The 20,604-nt window shown below is 42.3% G+C and overlaps 1 protein-coding gene across 19 annotated transcripts in view; it reads left to right on the top strand.

Annotated features, from left to right (window-relative positions):
* The window catches only part of mycbp2 (MYC binding protein 2), a 61,076-nt gene that overhangs the window by 30,721 nt on the left and 9,751 nt on the right, over window positions 1-20,604 (top strand). For 6 of the 19 annotated variants that reach the window (XM_088314373.1, XM_088314383.1, XM_088314382.1 and 3 more), the window contains 26 exons: window positions 857-1,079; window positions 1,172-1,290; window positions 1,394-1,481; window positions 1,785-1,834; window positions 1,908-2,080; window positions 2,635-2,779; window positions 2,870-3,076; window positions 3,162-3,217; window positions 3,585-3,700; window positions 3,881-3,978; window positions 5,008-5,124; window positions 7,002-7,142; window positions 8,454-8,531; window positions 10,503-10,727; window positions 11,078-11,110; window positions 12,361-12,493; window positions 12,575-12,700; window positions 13,505-13,735; window positions 15,247-15,351; window positions 16,224-17,864; window positions 17,958-18,127; window positions 18,870-19,117; window positions 19,186-19,353; window positions 19,816-19,973; window positions 20,056-20,255; window positions 20,439-20,588. In XM_088314373.1, coding sequence (XP_088170499.1) covers window positions 857-1,079; window positions 1,172-1,290; window positions 1,394-1,481; window positions 1,785-1,834; window positions 1,908-2,080; window positions 2,635-2,779; window positions 2,870-3,076; window positions 3,162-3,217; window positions 3,585-3,700; window positions 3,881-3,978; window positions 5,008-5,124; window positions 7,002-7,142; window positions 8,454-8,531; window positions 10,503-10,727; window positions 11,078-11,110; window positions 12,361-12,493; window positions 12,575-12,700; window positions 13,505-13,735; window positions 15,247-15,351; window positions 16,224-17,864; window positions 17,958-18,127; window positions 18,870-19,117; window positions 19,186-19,353; window positions 19,816-19,973; window positions 20,056-20,255; window positions 20,439-20,588 — 5,199 coding nt within the window. The remainder of the gene's footprint in view (window positions 1-856; window positions 1,080-1,171; window positions 1,291-1,393; window positions 1,482-1,784; window positions 1,835-1,907; window positions 2,081-2,634; window positions 2,780-2,869; window positions 3,077-3,161; window positions 3,218-3,584; window positions 3,701-3,880; window positions 3,979-5,007; window positions 5,125-7,001; window positions 7,143-8,453; window positions 8,532-10,502; window positions 10,728-11,077; window positions 11,111-12,360; window positions 12,494-12,574; window positions 12,701-13,504; window positions 13,736-15,246; window positions 15,352-16,223; window positions 17,865-17,957; window positions 18,128-18,869; window positions 19,118-19,185; window positions 19,354-19,815; window positions 19,974-20,055; window positions 20,256-20,438; window positions 20,589-20,604) is intronic. The other 13 variants (XM_088314376.1, XM_088314375.1, XM_088314377.1 and 10 more) reach the window with 12 other exon arrangements.

Raw genomic sequence — 20,604 nt, 5'->3', positions numbered from 1 at the left:
TATTTCTTGGTGATTCTTGATATTATCACACAACCAGCTTTGCATGGAAAATGTCTTGATGATATCTATTTAAGGAATGTTAAACTTGATTTTCCTTTTTAAATGAAGGCCTTCGTTATCTGTTTTTTGTTTTTTTAAAGAAAAATTTAAGATTCATCCTTAAACCCACCTGTCTAACCATCTGACAAGAACACAATGGATTAAATGTTCTAGTTTGTCGAGTATTAATGAGATAAATGACAACAAAAATCTTATATAATGTCTCAAAAATAAAATAATTGAATGAAAATAATTGAATACTTAAAATTCGTAAAATATTGCAACATGATATTGAGCAAATATTGCCCTCTTCAGGTGGTTACATTAAGTGAATGAGGTCTTAGATGGTCATGGCCTGAAAAAGTCATGTATTTGACTTCCTTAAGATGTGTGTTTCCAAGGGGAGCGGGCGTGTATATTTTGTCAGGGTTTATTCAGTGTTGCTCGGACATTCAGTTTTCAAATTTCTTGGTGACAAAAAGAACTGTTTGCAACCATTAAACTGTTGGGGAACTTCTGGTCTTTGTGATTGTTTGCAACCTTGAACGAACTGTAACGAAAATTCAGCATCTACTACTCTCTCAAACACTCGCAAATTTGCATCCTCTCAGCATGAAATTATTTAGTAAAATTAAAGTCTCTTTGAAAAAAAAAAAAAACATTAAGTTTCATTTGACTGGCTGAATTTGATGTTGCAGCCCCTAGGTTGCCAAGTGGCATATTTCAAAATTCTCGAGTCTTAAATGCTTCATTTTCGCTTAAATTTGCATCAAGTATCTTTCCTGTTTAACCTCGATATTATCTCACTTGCCTTCAGGTGTCGTTTCCCGAATGTGTGCGGTGGACGAGTATCGAGTTTGACCAGCAATGCGGCACCGCTCAGCCAGAGGACGTCCTCCGACTGCTCATCCCAAGCCGCACCCTGCACCTGTCCTGCTTGGGCGGCAAACCTCTGGTCCATGACACCATCAACACCTGGACCGAGCTCAGGAAATTCTCAGGCTCAACGGGCTGGCCGACCACAGTGCTCGTGCTACCGGGTGAGAAGATTTTGTTTTTCCACCTCTGGAATGGTTTTGCCTTACTTAATTCATTAAGGATATTATTATATTCAATCTGACTTCCTCTACAGGAAATGAAGTCCTGTTTTCACTGGAAACTGCCTCAGATTATGTGAAGGATGAGAAGGCATCCTTTTACGGTTTTAAGTGTGTTGCTGTGGGGTATGAATTCAACCCAGGCCCTGATGAGGTAATTTTTTTCTTAATTTTTTTCCCATGAAACTCTTTTTTTGCTCAGAATAAAAGCTGAATGTCACAGTATCTATCTGACAAAGTCCATTTGGAAATTTCAGGGGATCATTCAGCTGGAGAAAGAGTTGGCGTACTTGGGTAGCGTCTGTGCTGCCGCTCTGATGAAGAAAGACCTGGCGCTCCCTATAGGTATGTAGGGAAAAATGTATGCAAAATGTATTATATTGCTAGTTACTGTCATTTTAAAAATAACAAAATCAAATATTATTTAATTATAGATTAAAATAATCAGATTTCACTTTCGTTCCTCCTTTTCAGCCGCCTTCTGTCAGATACTATATTGTGGCCAAATAATCCGAATTCTGACCCTACATTATGAAATAAAAAAATTTAAAAAAGGCAAACCATATTTTTGACAACTAACCGTAATTTAACGGTCGTATAGTGTCTAGAAATATTGACATTCCTTAAAATGTCACTCTTGCTATTTAGGCAATGAGCTAGAAGAGGACCTAGAGATTCTAGAGGAGGCCTCTCTCCAGGTAAGTTGTTAAATGTACACCCCCCCCCCCTAATTTCATGCTGTCTTTATTGAGCCCTTTGCCCCCCGTTTAGGTGTGTAAAGCCCATGCAGGGATCCTAGGGAAGGGTCTGGCACTCTCCCACCCCCCGATCATCCTCGAGGCACTGGAGGGGAACCTGCCTTTGCACCTCCAAACCAACGAGCACTCCTTCCTTGAGGACTTCATCACGTGTGTGCAGAACTCAAGCGGAGGACGTCTTGCGAGGTATGAATCAATGTTGTTGCATTTCGTTTCTATTTTCTGCTACATTGGATGTGCTTTGCTTTACTTGCTATTGAAGCTTTTCCATTGGCAAAATGAGGTACCGCAATGTACTATTTCTCCCTGGTCAGCCAGGATTCCAAGTGTGCCGAGCACCCACCAAATGGATGACGTAAACCACTACTGGTTGCTCATTGGTTGAGCAGAATGGTCATTGTGTCATTTGAGAATGAACAACTACAAGTGACCAAAATAAACATGCTCGTGATCTTAGCTTTAACTTAATTCCAATGATCTGTATTATTTTCTGTGCTTAATCGCCTCTTCTACGAAGTACATCTTACATCTCACGTCACTCTCAGGAGACCATTTTTCTCTGTTACTTTTTTTTGTAATTCCAATGTTTTCAATTTGTCAGTTTTGATTTTGAAGTGCAAAACAAAGAATTAAACCCAGCCAAAGCAGCATTAGATGACCCCACAGTGAGACATACGAATTGTGCTTTTTGAAGAAGTAACCCCATGCTTTGATTACGCCTTGTGATCTCTTCCTTCAAGGTGGCTGCAACCAGACTCCTATGCCGACCCCCAGAAGACATCTCTGATCCTAAATAAAGACGACATACGCTGCGGGTGGCCAGCTACTATCGTTGTGCAGACCAAAGATCAATACGGGGATGTGGTGCATGTTCCGAACATGAAGGTTAGGAAAATTGTTCACTCACATTTATCGAAAACTGAACTGGTAGCGATTTCACATTGGACTAACTTTCTTCATCTGTTTCATGACCAGGTGGAAGTAAAGGCTGTGCCTGTTTCTCAAAAGAAGTCACTGCAGCCTGAAAATATGAAAAAACTGCAGCGACTAACCGGAAGCCCCTCCCCAGCGTCTTCAGGTCCCGACCTCACCTTTGGGGGTCTGCCAGCGCCCAAGCTGGAGGCCACGTACGAGCCCATGATTGTAAAAGAAGCTCGCTACATCGCCATCACCATGATGAAGGTAAGCCCCATGCATGGACTGGAACACCTTTCCTCTAGCTCACCTAATGTGATAACTTATTTAAGCTTCTCATATATATTCACAGGCGTATGAAAGCTACTCTTTTGAGGAGCTTCGCTTTGCTTCCCCGACTCCAAAGAGGTACGTGACATCACGAGAGTTGCATTCAAGTATATTGGAGCCTCATCCTTAATGGTGCAGACATTGTTTAGTAACACATTATTGTCAAGTTATCCGCTGTAAAACTTGACTAAAATATAACTGCTCACCCTTTGAAGACTCCTGGCAGATTTAATGCAGCCGTTCGTGTATATTTTTTGCTGGAATTAATCAAGCTGTGGTGTATGGTTAGTTTGATTTAATTAATGAGTTTATTAGCCTGCTAAAATTAATTTGCGTATGTCATTGATGTCAATTTGATTATATTGCTCATCGTACTTAGCAACCAGAACTTTTCCTGTCCTGTTTCCTGTAATCAGTACCATGGTCGTCACGTTTGCCTTTTCAGGCCCAGTGAAAACATGCTGATACGTGCCAACACTGACGGAACCTACAGCGCCAACTGGACCCCGGGAGCAATCGGTCTCTACACCATCCACGTCACCATTGATGGAATTGAAATAGGTGTGTTGTCATGCCTTATGCCGGACTTAAAACGTGGCTTGTTTTCATTAGGGCACCCCAGTGGGGCAATGTTTGGTATGCACTGCGGCCAGTCTTTGTATGCTTTTGGGGGTAGTTTGTGGTCATCTACCGCCAGGCCATGTTGAAATTAAATTGAAACAAAGTACCTGGCTTTTACAGATGCGGGTTTGGAGGTCGAAGTCAAAGACCCACCCAAAGGCATGATACCACCAGGGACGCAGATGGTCAAACCCAAGGCAGAGCCTCAGCCAAGCAAGGTTGGCTTTTATTTTAAATTACCTTACTTGTAAACACATTCATGCTTGCAATCTCGTTAGGGAAAGCCCAGGTGATCTTCCTGCATCAAACACATGCTAATAATCCCTTTATTCAGTTTGTCTGACATTTTAACCCATTTCTGGTGGACTGTACCTTGACTTTTGTCAAGATATCAGATGAAATTTACAGGAATTAATGTGAATGCACAGAAATTTGGAGGGATTGTTCTTTTCTGTTAATTGGTCAAAGTGTTCTACTCAGACTGAGACTGAGGATCATTCTCAATCAAGCTACTACTAATCTGCTACTTTGCTTTCATGTGTGCTCATCACAACTCAAAATCTCATGTATTCATTTTTCATTAAAAGCATTATATACCTGTCTCTTATCTTTTACCTCAAATCACAAATGTATTCTTATAAATTTCCACATAATTTGAATTTTTACCAATATGTAAAGTTCCAAAATTCCCCCGGCTAAACCTCCATGAAATCTTCTGAAATGTTCCCAGAAATTTACTGGAAATGTCCCAATTCCTTTGCAAACCTTGTAAGACAAATGTGAAAGCAGCACCTTAAAGTGATTTGTGATCATATATGTATAAACCTTAAGTGTGATGTCCTTCCTGTGTACATAAGACAGAATGCACTGAGACCTTGGGTGTATTGCTTTAAGATAAGATCAAAGTTTTATTTTTTAATTGCAAGGAATGCATCAAGGTAGTGTTGGACCTGTTGGCAATCATCGTGTGACAGGGTTCTTCATTTGGTAAATGTGGAAACAAGCAACAATTGGCATTGGGCACGGTCTATTTTATCTGTGTATTTGACCTCTTGTGTGTTTGTCAAAATGAAAGAAAGCAGGACTGAAGCAGACCTCAGCCAGCTGATGTTTGTCCTTCTTCAGTGCATGCGTCCTTGCTTTCTTTCCCTCTTGCTCTGCTTCCGTGACTGTCCGTCTTCTTTCCTGGGTTGTCTTCTTCTTTTTCTGCTGTGGCTCACACACAGTCTCCCCTCTGCTTCTCTCAGGTCCGCAAATTTGCATCCAAGGATAGCGCAGGCCTGCGTGTGCGCAGTCACCCCTCCCTGCAGAGCGAACAAATAGGCATAGTGCATGTCAATGGCACCATCACTTTCATTGACGAGGTAATTAAGCCCGAAAAAGATGATTAATTGTATTAATTTTTTATAAGCCGATGAAGACACAGAGGTATACAAATGCAGCGGTACCTTAAAATCTAAAGTCATACAATTTTGGAAGTCAGATTTATTGTGAAATCCCATTTGTGCTTTTACATCTCTGATATGGCATCTAAAGTTGACAAATTCGCAGTTAGTTCCCCACCCGTCAACTCCGTGTCTGCCTCAAAATTTGGAGGTTTGAGGAGGTTGTGGTTTACCAAGTTTTCTGCAGCGACTCTGGCTTCCACACATATTCTAAACAAATTCTTAGGCAATTGAAGACTCTTGATTGTCCAATGTAAATGGTTGTTTTATATCGGTGGCATCGGGTTTTCTTTTTTTATATATATATATATTTTTTATATATAATATTCGTCACTCCACAGTCCACACACATCGGTGTTACTTTAGCAAATTACTGACTAATGTGAAGTTTTGAAATACAAGGTTTTGGCCTGTTGCCACTTATATGTGCCCTCTCATTGGCTGGTGACCAGTCCAAGGTGTACCCCACCTCACACTCAAAGTCAACTGGATAGGTTGGAGCTCACCTGCGACTATATTAAAAACAAATGCTATAGAAAGTGGAAAGCTTTCAACCCATCTCGCAGTACCTTAAACAGAGGAAAGGTCAAACATTTTCTTTTCAATCACACTAGTCTAAACATGGTAGTGAGATTAATATTGCATTTGCGAAATAAGAATTAAGCATATGAAGCCATTTTCATCGATGTCAAGGCACTGCCCTCTGCTATCGACTGAAGTTGATTCCAAAGTCCCTATTTGAGATGACTGTTTGAGAACAAATTCAAGTTCAATTAGATTCGGAAAAAATTTAATTTTGGTCAGCTTTTGAGCTTTCTCTGTACAGTACGTATGTTCATATATCTTCTCCAATTAGTTATTGGGAATCTTCTTTTGCTTCTAAATGTTGTGGTGATTACCTTTTGTCCAAAATATTTACACTTTTCTTTTACATATTTCTGCTTTCAAAGCATCCTGAGGCTGCAAAAATAAGTCACAGCATACAATCTACATTAATAAAATAATGTTTTGATCAGTATACAATGTACAGCATGTAAACTCCTCTTAAAAAGTTTAGGGAACAAAAAAATCACAGTAACCTGAACTGGTGAACTTAATTTGACCTTCTTTAAGCCTTTAAATGCCCCTGTCCAATCGCAGAACTTTTTGTTCTCGAACAATTAGCTCTGCAGCAAAATTCACAGCTGTATTTGATCCATAATAACTTACTAGGAATGTCCTCCGCTATGCCTTTATGTTGTCAGCGGAAGCCATAGAAAACAGTCTCTCTGTATTTCACTCACTACCTGCTGATGACACTTTGTGATACTCTCAGCTCAATGACCACTTTTCTCTGAGAGCATCCTCTTTGAAGCCTTGCAATGCCGAGCTACTGTTGATAATTGTTAGGTGTTTGGAGTCAAAATGTGAACATCATTACAACGAGGACTGTTTTAAATGATTCTATTGGTAGACTCTTGCATTAAACACTTAAGGGAATTTTGCCATTTAGTTCCTTGTCAGGGGCCAGCAAGTTTTGCAAGATGTACTAAAAAAAAAACATCATTTGAATCTGTTCTTTGCACTTATATAAGGCAGGCAAATTATGTTCACCGGTAAATCTTATGAGTACAATCTCGGTTAAGCCTGAAATTGAACTCTAAAAGATGAATTTCCCTCCATTTTCAAGACATTCTTGCCGCCTCAGCGTTGTGTGTGTGTGTGTGTTTTTCGATCACCTCCTGTTTCCATAGTAACGGGGCGACATGGCTGTGCTCTGCTCTGTTGCTTGTTTCCCATCACCCCCCATACTCTAGATCCACAATGACGATGGCGTGTGGCTCAAGCTCAATGACGAAACCGTAAAGAAGTATGTGCCCAGCATGAATGGGTACACCGAGGCCTGGTGCCTCTCTTTTAATCAACATCTGGGCAGAAGCCTTCTGGTCCCCGCTGACGTAAGTAAGAAGGAGGCCGTCTGACCAAGGATGTTCATTTCGGGGAAACTGCTTTTCGAGGTTCATGTTTTGGCGCCCCCTCGCCAAATATGCACAAAGCATGTTTAATTGGACCAAATGCAGGGGGACGCTCTTGCATGTTGTATTATTTTCCAATAAGAATTTCTACTGAGGCACAGCAAAGGAAAAGTGTGCATGTAGGTAAGATATATACGTAAGGTGGTTAAAGTTTTACCAAAATGTAGCTCATTTCCTCACATAGTGACCCAGCAGTTTTATTTACTTGTACTGCAGTGATTACGTAAGTGACTTATACATTACATATATATTTTTAAACACAGGATTTTTCCTAGCTAATATTAAACATATAAAATAATTATAATATAAAAAAATCTGTATATATTTTTTATTTAGTAATTTTGATTATTTCTTATGTAATATACTAAATTGTGATGGTTAATTTAGAGTTTTTTTGGTTTGCTGTAAGTTATAAAAGTTTTAATGATCAATTAACAAATACATTTTTGAAAAATTGACTGCGTGAGTTGTAAATCCAGTTATATTTAAACTTTTTCACTCCAACTACTGAAAAAAATAACAATTTCCAATATATTCCAAATTCCAATTGATCGATTACCGCGATCCGCTGCAATCACTATTTGAGGAGCGATGGTTCATGTTGAAATTGAAGCAACTCTTAAGTGCTCATGCACTCCCATAGCAGACTTTTAAGTGCATTGACTAACATGGACAATAAGATGCAAATTTAATCCTGCGGTAAATTAGCTGAGTGGGCTCTTTCTTCATTCCCTCACAGTCTATTAACACTGATGCATTACAGCATGCCGCAATGAAGGTTCTTTTTTTTCCCTCTTGCTTTTTGCTGTTCCATGTCATGACCAGCAACACAAGTCATGATGAATGCAACGCTCCTTAATTGTTTGAGTACCATGGGAGAGGAAAAATGAGATCCATATGGTCATGAAGCTTTTGAGTGGTATAGTTGCACCTCCACAGTTGCACCTTTGCATCGGGTCGCATTTGGGGCTTCAAGGCTTTCAGTGCAAGGTCTCTGTCTGAACAGCATGACGCACCGTATCATCCAAGTGGGGGAATTTTTTTGGAAGTGCTTTCCATTCTTTCTTTTTAATTTTCTGCTCTCTCTTCTGATTCTCTCAAAGAGCCAAATCGACGAGAAACATGTTCTTCTTCCAAAAAAATATTTCAGCGCCCCTTCCCTCGTTCCTCCATCCTGTTTTTCCTTTCCTTTCTCTGCTGTGTGTCTTGACTTTCTCACGATCTGTTGCTCAGAGTGTCTTTAACGCTAGCCATGGAGTCAGGGATATCGGCTTTTTGTCGTGGACTCCCTTAACTATATTCCCACCGCAGGTGAGTTGTATTAAGGATAGGGTTGAATTTCTTGCCTGTCTACTCCCACCCCCAACACCACCCCTACACACCACCTACCGCATCTCATTTATTTCTCCCACTGTCTCTGTAGTTGTGTCAAAAGAGGTGGAGCCAAAGTTGCATGGATGTCTTGTTTTCTTATTGTATCTCTTAGTCGGCCAAAGGTATTCGTAATGTCGCCACAGCATCCGGAAGTGATTAGTGTTCTTTTTAATTGCATGGAATGCTAGACTTCTATACCAGTCGGTTGCACGTCATGTTTATGTGTCCAAGCATGCACCCTGTCGGCCTGTATGAAAATGACTGGGTAATCGTGTCGGTATTTCAAATTGAGTCTACAAGTGTTAGCTAGAATTACGTAATTCCTATGCACTGATTATGTGTAATTTCAGTTTAAATGGTTTGAAAACAACTGGGCAAAATTATTGAGACACTCATCTTAATGGATTCATCAAGAGACTTTCTAGTTCTCTCTGAATCTCGGCACACCCTTGGAATAGGGACTTTTAATCACATTTCCTCAATCATTAATGTGGAAAATAACTGATAAATTAATTGCTAGTTTTAATGGCATAGTTTCAGGAGCATTTCTCTGAATGTTCTGAACTCCTGTTTTGATGTCAGGTTCCTACTGAAAAAAATTGAGGCGTCCATGGTTGCCTAGTGTGGGGGAGAGATTGGGTAACATTGCAACATTTCCATTTAGGGGTCCCAATACTTTTGTCCATTGTTGTTTATAATAAAATATTCCAAATGTATGTACTGTTAAGATTTTGAAACGTGCTTTTTTTTGCTGTTGAAATCTATCTTATTTCCTCACATAATGGCCTTCATGCCAAGCAACCGCAGAGTATAATGCATATTTCTAATAATTACAATGTTGGATTTTTTACATTTTGACTATGCAATTAAAATGATTTTTTCTTTAATAAAATTTGCATACCGGTGACCCTTGTGAGGATTAGCAGTATTGAAGATAGGTGGATGTATATAATGCATACAACAGTTCAGGTTTTTATCAATAAATGTTATATATTATTATTTTATGATTATGTTTCTAGTCATTGTTATTAACCAACCAATATTGTTCATTCTGCGATTGGCTGGTCTTGCCCAAAGTCAGCTGGGATTGGCTCCAGATCACCCACCACCCTAGTGAGGATAAGCAGTACAAAAAAAAGGCAGGGATGAATATTTTATTTAGATCCAAGGCCCGTTGCTCACTGCAGGGTAGATTCTGATACTTTCCAATCAGTTTTCCCAGTCACTGCTCTATCGTGACTGACCAGGATGGACGAAATCACCTCCCGAGCAGGAACACTTCCTTTTTAAGAAGCATATTCTCCCCTTTTTCTCCCAAATTACTTTTTAAAGAATCCGAGAAAAGTTATTTTATCAAGATACCATGCTCATAACTGAACGCTCCTGAGACTGTCAATTGACAGTTAACAAGGTTGCCAAGCAACGCAATGCGCAACGGTATTGTTTATGATTGGCGCTTCAATTCCAAGCCACATCAGCATGTGGAGTGAAATTGACGCACTTAAATCGACAGGAGAACCTGTGGAGCCCAAAAAAGCCTTTTCGGTTTTAAGCACTCGGGAGAATTAAAGCTGCTACCATAAATGTCAGCTTTACAGCTACCACATCGATTATGCAGTTGGCGTGTGTTGTTGTAAAGATGTGCACTATTACACAGTGGATAGAGTAATTAAAACCTATTGAGTTGAAAAAATGCGTTGGTTTATTCATTTGGCGAAGCAGCCTGCTATTTTAGAGCAAAGGCCACTGTTTGAGGGAATATGGCATGTAGATCTATGGGGAAATGTTCTGGGAATAAAAAAAACTGGCGTTGATTTTCTTCTACTTTGTAAGGAGATTGCATTTGGTAACCCGTCACACTAGGTGTGCTTTCCCACTCATCCTAATTCCTTCTCTTACCTCTTGCAGGAGGTCAGGGGCCAGACGGAGGACGGCACAAAGGAGGTGAGCAGCTGCCCTTCCCATGAAGCTCCCACTCGGGTGCAGGGCGGGGCAGGGCAGGGCGGCGGACCGGGGCTTTATAAGGTAGTGAAGACCGGCCCGTCTGGTCACAACATCAGAAGCTGCCCAAACCTTAGGGGTATCCCCATTGGAATGTTAGTACTTGGCAACATGGTCAAGGCCATAGGCGAGGTACGCACTCATCCCAAAATGCAATCAATGTCTTAATGATGGGTAGGCTTGATGGAATTTTGTTTCGTAAGGAACAGCATTGATCAAATAACGCTCCTCCCCACGCAAACAAATCTCCTGAAACTTAATACTAATTATGGGTGTAACGTGGGTGTCTTGTGGGCACATCCTCTTTATCTTTCACACTGTGCCTGTGCAATTTCTTACTATTTTCCACTTTGTTCAGGTTATCAATTGCGCTGCGGCAGGAATCTCTTCCACGTTGATACTTGAAATGTTCACTTTTGTTGAACGAAGTGTCTTCTCTTTTTTTGGTTTTTGCTGCTGTGGTGTGTCATGCTGTTCACTAGGCTGCACTAGAATGGCCCGTCCAGACCCGAGAGGTGCAGCCTGTACTTACTAATACTTCCCATCTGTGTTCTGTTTCCCCCCTTCAAATAATAGAGTGTTTCAGGGAGTTGAGTGCATTAAACTTTCAATAAGCAACCTCTCAATGAGTAAGTTTTGCTCGAGCCACATTGGTTTTGTTCCATAGTGTGGCGTGCTGAAAACAACAAAATTAACAAATCCTTGTATTCGAATATTGTGCATTGTGTATTTTTATTGATTGATTTCATGTTGCATGTTTAGCCCAATTTGTGTCATAGTCTGTGCAGTGATTACACGGGGTTGGAAAAATAAAAAACAAAATTTGAAGGGTCCATAGATTGTATAAAATGTGGATGTACCCACTGAGACTGGGTTTGAGTGTTTCAAACATCCAGTATTTTTAAAAGGGTGTGGCATTCAGCTACAAATATCAAATGTAGTGAAACCTTACAGATGGAAAACAATCCCTTTGTATTTCAAAACAAACTTTCCCCATAGGAGAGTAGAGAAAATGCTCCAAAAATTGTTGGCCATTGAAATTTATTGGAGTGCGAATGGTTGTTTGTCTCTTTGTGCCCTGCGCTTGGATAGGGTCCACTTTAGGGTGTAAAATAGTATAATATCAAATTAGAATCAGTGAAGAAATGAATCAGCGCGTGGCGAACCACGAGTATGCAGAGGTCTGCTCCGAATCAAATGAATCTGGTCCAGAGTCAACTTCTCAACATTTAAAACGTTTTCTAAACTCAAAAACTTCAAAAGTAACGCCTTCTTAACATATAATCCTGAATGCATACAAATGGAAAAATAACTTAACAGCTGTTACAATTTTAAGTATAAACAATAAAACACTCACTTATAGGCTGTCTTTTGGCATTCCATTTGCACGGCAGCGACGTCAGCCAATTTTCTACTTTTGTCTAATTGAAGCGTTCAACTCACTTCAGTTTGTTTCCTTTGCACGAAGATGCCACCAGTGGGTGTCCAAGCAATACTGTTATTTATGAATATGCAGGGGTTTACTGTCAATATTTTTTTATGAAAAACACCAATATGTACGCCAGCAACTGAACATGCAGTTTATTGCCCACCATTTAATGTCGTTATCATATTAAACCGAATACACTTTTTAGCTTGTTCCTTCCAGATCCAAAGGCTACATCCACTTTCATACAGTCCATGTTTCGATTGGAATAAATAAGAATTAAGACAAGAGCGTGTGTTGGTTAGAGAGTTTGGATAAAGTTTGTTATGTGTGTACCAGGTGGTCAACTCAGAGGGAACGTGGGTGCAGCTGGACAAAAACAGCGTTGTGGAGTTTTGTGAGAGCGATGAGGGAGAGGCCTGGTCGCTGGCCAGAGACCGCGGAGGAAACCAATACCTTCGTCATGATGAGGGTAAGCCACATCCTCCATCATTGTGACTGTACAACAAATGCACTCACTTCATGGATAACAAGATTATATTTGCTCTCGCAGAACAAGCGCTGCTTGAGCACGGCGCCCAGACCCCGCCGCCGAGCCCTTTCTCAGTGCAGGCTTTCAACAGAGCTGCAGCGGCCAATGGCGCTCAGGGCTTTGATTATGGAATCACCAACAACAAAGGTCAGCTTAGGGACGGAATAGTTATCAACACAAACAACTCTTATGATCCATCACCAACATTATGGAACACATTTTGACAGCTGTTCTACCGTGTCTGATATTCAGTCGATATTCACCTGCCTCTAATTTAGGTACACCTGCACTGACAGTACCACGATTTAGCTACAATAAGGGGGAAAACATTTTCAGACTGATATGGTGCATTTTGAAGACTCCTGCAAACGCTTAACCCCAGTAATAAATTGAATTCCAACAAACGGAGTAATTACTTTTGCAAAGTCTGAATGTATGATGCAGCTCTTGTATTTGATCTCATTACTTGGTGCAGGTGTACCTAATGAACACTCGCCTTAAATTTCACTTAACTCACTTGATCCTCATTAAATTTGATTTTCCGCTCTTTCTATAGTCAATCCTTTTAATAGAGATCCATGTGGAGTTTCTTTCCCCAAGATTTTTGACTTAGCCTGTTTTTCTCAGGTTTCATTTTGCACTTGACCATTCAAATATCACCAATTCATTAGAATGTGACTTTTTCATTTGTTTATGCATGTTTCAACTGTTCTTTAGGTTAGCGATGCCTACCACCTCTGCAATGCCAGGCATCATGGCTGTTTTTTTTTTTTTTCTCCATCGGTCAACATGTTGTAGTTTTGCTGGCCCACACCACTTCATACATATGTCACACATTAAAATGAAGATTGAACTACCCTCACCCTCAATTGTGGTGTCCCTCCCCTGTCTCGCTCATCCCCTTTAGTTGAAGCTGTAGTTTCTCCACCTCCTCTGTCTCCGTGTTTGCAGGTGACCGGCTGGGCGCCATACTGAATTCCATTCAGTCTGGGCCCTTCGTCTCAGCAGTTCCCTCCTCAATGTTTGAGCAAGCCGCACAACCTCCCTCCTCTTCTTCCTCTTCCTCTTCCTCCTCCTCCTCCTCCTCTTCCTCTTCTTCTTCCTCCTCCTCCCTTGTCCACAGTCCATTTGTGTTTGGACAGTCCCCCTCCCAACTGTCTCAGCCGCAACCACAGCTTCTGAGTAAGTGTGTCCAGCGATTAGTCAGCTCCCAATCAAAATTGTTGCTTTTTTTTTTTTTTTTAACCTCCCTTGTTCCCCTCCTTCACCCAGAATGTGTTGTAAGGCATCACATGCACTTATGTGTTGGTCCTTCAGCGGGAATACCTTTTAACAAGTTTACCAGTCTATCATTGAATTATTGTTGTTTTAAAAAGTCCCAGGTGACATTGGTTTAAAGTACATGTACCGCATTTCCTCAACAGTGGCCTCTACTCTAAAAAACTTCACCCCGCAAATAGATGAACGCCGCAAAAAAAAAGAAAAAAAAAGACACATAATACAAGGAGTGGTATTTACCTTCACTTGGCCGAATTGCAACATGTGTCTTGGTTTTTCTTCGCCACAATAAATATGGCAGACGTCTAGTATTGACAACTATAAAATATTATATATTATGTATTATCAAATGCATTTGTACAATGAGAGGCCTCCGACTTGAATAAATACCTTTCACCTAATAGTGCTCTGCAGTTGAGGAAATATGGTGGTCACCTTTTTAAAACAAGAATTAGAATCTCAATTTTAGACTAAAAACCTTGTTAAAATTCCATTTTCATGGGCATGTGCCGTGTTGTAATTTCAGGGGCTGAGTTACTTTGTTTATTTTTTTAGCTTGCTCTGATTATTGAGACTTTTTCCCTCATTGTGCATCAGTTTTCCTTCTCCATTTCCATTCTTTGGGACTTTTCATTAGCCGCCCCAACCAACCATGGGCGTCGACACCCTTGCACACAAAAGTTCTTTTAACTATTGTCTCCGATGACGTCCTTAAGCACATTTTTTCCAGCTTTGAATATCATTACAAGAGCTGTCTGTGTGAAATTAGCATTTGAGTTAACCCAAATAGGCCGCCCTTTTTTTTTTGTCTGATAGTTTTTTTTGTGTCATCGTTTTTAAAGGAGACGTCAACCCAAAATAATTTTTTGCAATAAAATGTCTATGCACCTTCACTCGTCTAAACGTGGCATTCTGATTAATATTGCCTTTGTAGGATATGAGTTAAGCAGTAAAATCCCCCAATTTTTAGCCATCTCAGGGAGCGTCTGTTTTGTCAATCTGTCAACTGAAAATGACATCACCGTTGCTCAGGGCTGTTGTTGCTCTTTACTGAAGCTGAGCCATGAGTGCTTGTTAGCTGAGCCCTGAGCAACTGTGATGTCATTTTCAGTCGACAGAAGTAACAAAATGGCCGGCCCCTGAAATGGCTAAAAATGAAATGATTTTACTGCTTAACTGACCTGCATAGAACATAATCTTGTCAAGAAAATTTTGGGGTTGATTGCCCCTTATAAACAAATTCCTCTGTCAGCTTCTCCTTAGAACTTTACTGCATTGCTTCTTTCATCTTGATTGAAGTTGAACCCATTCCCTCTTCTGTGCTCTCTCTCTTCCTCTGTCTCATTTCTGGCTCTGGTGGCATCCTTGCATTCCATGCCTTGTTTGTTTACCTTGCCACTTGTTTTCCGCTGTAGATGATTCACCACGCAACCTTGCTTCTCGCGAACGTGCGCGCAAAAGCGGCGTGGCCGCGACCGGGCATGCCACTGCTCTCTCATCTCTTGCTCTGAGGCAAAAGGGTGGGTAGTCAAATCACGCATGGCCTCCTTCAGACCGAACAGAGGTTGGGTAGAAATCAAATTTTCTGTGCTTGTATTTTATAAGCTTGTCATTAACATTTTCTGATCGGCGTCTGCCACCCTAAAAAAGGAGGTCTTAATGTAATGATGAACCACTCAGTACATACTCGTGCTCATTCACCTTTGTTTTGACCTTTCATATCAGTTTAATGCATCTTTTTTTTTGTCACGTCAGATTATGTTGTAGCTGAATGAATTCAAGGGGATTTATCATGTTTGCCATTATTTCTCAATAATACGGTTTTACAATGCTGCCTGCTCATATTGCAGATTCACACAATGGAGTCATGTCAAAAAAAAAAAAAAATGACAATCAAGCTTAAAATCAACAGGACCCCATGTTCAACTGCCTTCCAAAGCTGGCAATATTTCCTGTGACACTGTCCTGTACAAATTGTACTGGCATGGAAGAGGGAGACTAAGTCCGCACGTCAACTTTCGGCATTTTGTACAATACAATTTTGTAGGGCCAATGAGAGCTGCAACTGAAGCGAGTGTCAAATTTCGAGACAAAAGCAAAGGAAGATCTAACACAATTTCTTTTAAATCTTTTTAAGAGGCTGTTCACCGCCGGTAATATTTTCTTTGTTCTGGAAATGCCATGACTTCACATACAGTGCTTAATATTGAATGCAGCCTGTCTTTCCATAGTACACATGATCAGTTAAATTGCTGTCAAAATAGAATTGATTAGTTATATAATGCTCGTCCGTTCAAAACAAATCTGAGAGTGAACATCATAGGTCCCCTTTAAATGTGTATATTTTTTCTGGAGTTTTCTGTTTTTATGTAACTGAGTTTTTGACATTTAGGTGAACGAGGCAACCTGATGGCCGGTGCACGGTCCATGTCCCCGGCCTCGAAACACCGCCAGGAGAACCGTTCGCTCAAACAAGAAGGTCGAGGGAGCCGCACATCGGAACATGGCAGAGTCAAGACGGGTCAAGAGGGGTCGCTCTCGGCCAGCGAGGCTCTCATACTGCGCTCCGATACGGCCAAACTGCGCTCTGACTCTCATAGCCGTTCTCATTCACCGAATCACAACACTCTGCAGGCCCTCAAGTCGGACATCAGATCATCAGGACACAGGTCTGAGTCTCCCAACCCTGGCTCCCGCTCCTCCTCGCCTAAACAAAAAGGAGTGTCCTCTTCTGGCAGGTCCAGTCCTTCCAGCACCTCCTCTCTGCATTCATCTTCAACACACCACGACAAGAACACCCCAGCTAAAGTTAGCCCCTCATCCAAAGCCCGGCTAGAACCGCCCAGAGAGAGATCCAAGTCAGATTCCTACACTCTGGACCCCGACACTCTTCGGAAGAAGAAGATTCCTCTTACAGAGCCATTAAGAGGTAGATCTACCTCGCCGAAACCAAAACTGTCTCCCAAAGATCCAAACCAAGATGTTGTCGGTAACACAGAGAACCGTGTTCCTTCCCCACACGTGACCCAAGAAAACCTGCACAGCGAGGTGGTGGAGGTGTGTTCCTCAAGCACTCTTCTTTCAAACGAGGATGCAAATGATGAAAATGTGGAGGTGCAGGACTCTGAGGAGGCCTCGTGCAAGGTGCACTTTAGCATTGGCAAGGCGCCAGTCAAGGAGGAGCTGGAGAGCCGCTCTTCGCCCAAAGTCAGCCGCAAAACCTCCAGTCGGCACGCCCGGCCAAAGAAGGACAAATCCGGACCTCTTTTCAAAGGTGAAAGCGTGCAGAAGATAAGCGAGCCTGCCAAGCAGGCCATGTCCCCATCTGTGGCGGAATGCTCCCGGGCGGTCTTTGCAGCGTTCCTGTGGCATGAAGGTATTGTCCACGACGCCATGGCCTGTTCGTCCTTCCTCAAGTTCAACCCGGATTTAACCAAAGAGCACGCGCCTATACGCAACTCGCTGGGCGGGCAGGGCTCCGAGGAGAAGGAGAGCAAACTGAAGAACCGCCACTCCCTTGAGATTTCCTCCGCACTTAACATGTTTAACATTGCTCCGCATGGTCCAGACATCTCCAAAATGGGAAGCATCAACAAAAACAAAGTCCTCTCCATGTTAAAGGAACCACCATTGCCAGAAAAGTGCGAGGACAGCAAAGGGGACGGTGTTTCCTATGAGATGACGTCCCATCCCTCCATGAGAGCAAAATCCATTCTGCCTCTGACGCTGCAGCACTTGGTCGCATTCTGGGAGGATATCTCCTTGGCCACCATCAAGGCAGCGACTCAGAACATGATCTTCCCCAGTCCGGGGTCGAGTGCCATCCTAAAGAAGAAGGAGAATGAAAAGGACAGCAAAAAGGCCAAGAAGGAGAAGAAGAAGCGAGAAAAGGCTGATGTCCGGCCGAGGGGCAATCTATTTGGAGAAATGGCACAGCTTGCAATGGGCGGACCGGAGAAGGACACAATCTGTGAGCTTTGTGGGGAATCTCATCCTTACCCTGTTACCTACCATATGAGACAGGCTCACCCAGGTACAGCGAGAGCAGCTCTAATTATAGAGTTGATACAGATATTGACTCATTTCTAAAAGGAATAAGTATCCTTAACTCTCATTCGTTCCTCAGGTTGTGGCCGCTATGCTGGAGGACAAGGCTACAACAGCATTGGTCACTTCTGCGGTGGCTGGGCTGGCAACTGTGGAGATGGAGGCATTGGAGGCAGCACCTGGTATCTAGTTTGTGATCGCTGCAGGGAGAAATACCTGAGGGAGAAGCAGACTGCAGCCAGGGAGAAGGTAACTTTCTACTGTAGACCAACATTTGTGCACCCTCCATCAATTTCTTTTGCGCTAATCTGGATGCGGACTGTGTGGGCACGCTTGGAACTAAGAATACTCAGGCTTGACATCTTTCTTCACACTACCTCCTCTGGTCCGGGGGGTTCCGGGATTACAAAACTCACTAATGTGAGTAATAACTTTTACAAAGCAAAAGAAAAAGCTCATCCTGGATAGACTTGGGCTGTCTCAGCTGACTACAGTCTGGATTTGTGATTGGGTTATTGAGTCGAAAGTGATTCCAAACTAACCGCATGATTGTGGACAAAAATGTGTTTGAACAATTGAATTTCATTTGATCAAGTGGCCAGCTGAGATAGACTCCAGCTAACTCAACTGACTACCACTACTGGGAGGATGTGAATGGTTTATTGAGTGGGAACTGATCCCACGCCAGCCGTGCGACTATACATAATCAACCCTTTTGAATCACTTCACTTCAAGTAGCATTGAAAATGAATTAAAAGGCTAGATGAAAAAGACTGAATATTCAATAAGGTCTGGGAGAGTTTTCCATGTGATGGGACTGGTCTTGAAAGGGGATCCCTTGGGTCCCTAAGCCAAGTCCTTAATGCTTGGTAAAGGACTGAGCCATGGCTACAATGCTGGTCTCCAACCATTTGTGTCCACGAAATTGTCCAATGAATGTGTTTCTACTTGCCATCTTGCACGACTTACTCAAATATTGATTCCTTGCCAGGTGAAGCAGTCCAGGAAGAAGCCACTGCAGGTGAAGACCCCGAGAGCCCTGCCTACCATGGAGGCCCACCAGGTGATCCGGGCCAACGCTTTGTTCCTGCTGTCGCTCAGCAGCGCCGCTGAGCCCAGCATGTTGTGCCACCACCCTCCCCGGCCGCTTCATTCCCAGCTGCTCCCCAGCCTCAAGGAGGGTGTGTCGGCCGAGCTTCCCAATAAAATGAGCTGCCTCTACCTACAGACACTCGCCAGGTAGCTAACCAACTCAAACAATTTAGCTTATGTGTATATGTAACAATTATTACACGTTTATCTTTAAGGCAACACACGGAGAACTTTGGCGGCTACCAAGATGATAATCTCTTCCAAGATGAGATGAGGTATTTGCGATCCACGTCGGTTCCTGCTCCATACATTTCGGTTACTCCCGACGCCTGCCCTAATGTTTTTGAGGAACCGGAGAGCAACATGAAGTCAATGCCTCCCAGGTAAATATATTCATGCGATTAGTTAATAATCACAAAATTTTATCCTGCTTAAAAAAGTCATCAGTGTCACACATTTGTGAGACTCAGGAGCCATATTGATTCATGCAAACATTACTTTTTTGTTATTTTTTCACACAGTAGTTGGCAGCACGGTGCGTTAGTGGTTGGCACATCTACCTCACAGTTCTGAGTTGGGTTCATTGAGAACTAAATTGTCCATAGTTATGATTTTGTTCATCTGTGCCTTGCACTCTGTTGGTGATCAGTTTGAGGTGTACTTGGCCAATGCAGCACGGATAAGGCCCAGTTCAACCATGATGTCGACAAGCGCTATTAAAAATAGCTTCATGTAGCTTTTGTCAATAATATAGACTCAAATTATTATATTATATTGCCCATTGTGGAACTTATAAAGGCCATCTTTATCTTTATATATCTCATCTATCATGTGCTGTCTTTCAGTCTCGAGACCAGCCCGATCACAGACAGCGACACAGCCAAGCGCACAGTTTTCCAGAGGTCTTACTCCGTAGTTGCCTCAGAGTACGACAAACAGCACTCACCCTCTCCGGCCAGAGTCAAAGCCGTGCCCAGACGCAGAGTCCACAGCGGTGATGCGGGTAATTCAGCTTGACGCGTTGAACATTTGCATATGTTGTGCGAGCAGCATTTCTTATCACTTTTTTCTTGTCCTCTTCACAGAGGTGGGTTCTTCCCTCTTGCGGCACCCTTCTCCCGAACTGTCCAGGTTGATCTCCGCCCACGGCTCCCTCAGCAAAGGGGAGAGGAACTTCCAGTGGCCTGTGCTGGCATTTGTCATCCAGCATCACGATCTGGAGGGCCTGGAAGTGGCCATGAGGCACGCACTGAGGAAGTCTGCTTGCCGGGTTTTTGCCATGGAGGTACAGCAGTTACCACTTCAATCTCCAGTTTTATTTAATCTTGAAAGATGTAGCAACATTTTGATACCAATCTGACAAGCATGCACAAAAATATTTGGACACCTGGTTATTATTCCTTGGGTAAGATAATATGGAAGGGAAACAAGGAGTGGAAGCACTAATTTGTTCTTGCTGTCCCTTCAGGCATTCAACTGGCTTCTGTGCAATGTGATCCAGACCACTTCCCTGCATGACATCCTGTGGCATTTTGTAGCATCTCTCACTCCATCACCCTTTGAACCGGAGGACGAGGAAGATGACGAGAACAAGGGCAAACAAGAAAACCTTGAACAGGTGTCGAGTTGTTCAA

This window comes from Idiotropiscis lumnitzeri, chromosome 14 (genome assembly GCF_059441095.1).
Source record: "Idiotropiscis lumnitzeri isolate Australia: NSW breed Sydney's pygmy pipehorse chromosome 14, RoL_Ilum_1.0, whole genome shotgun sequence".
NCBI lineage: Eukaryota > Metazoa > Chordata > Actinopteri > Syngnathiformes > Syngnathidae > Idiotropiscis > Idiotropiscis lumnitzeri.
Note: the sequence above shows the minus strand (reverse complement) of the source record. Positions and strands in the feature narration are given on the sequence as shown.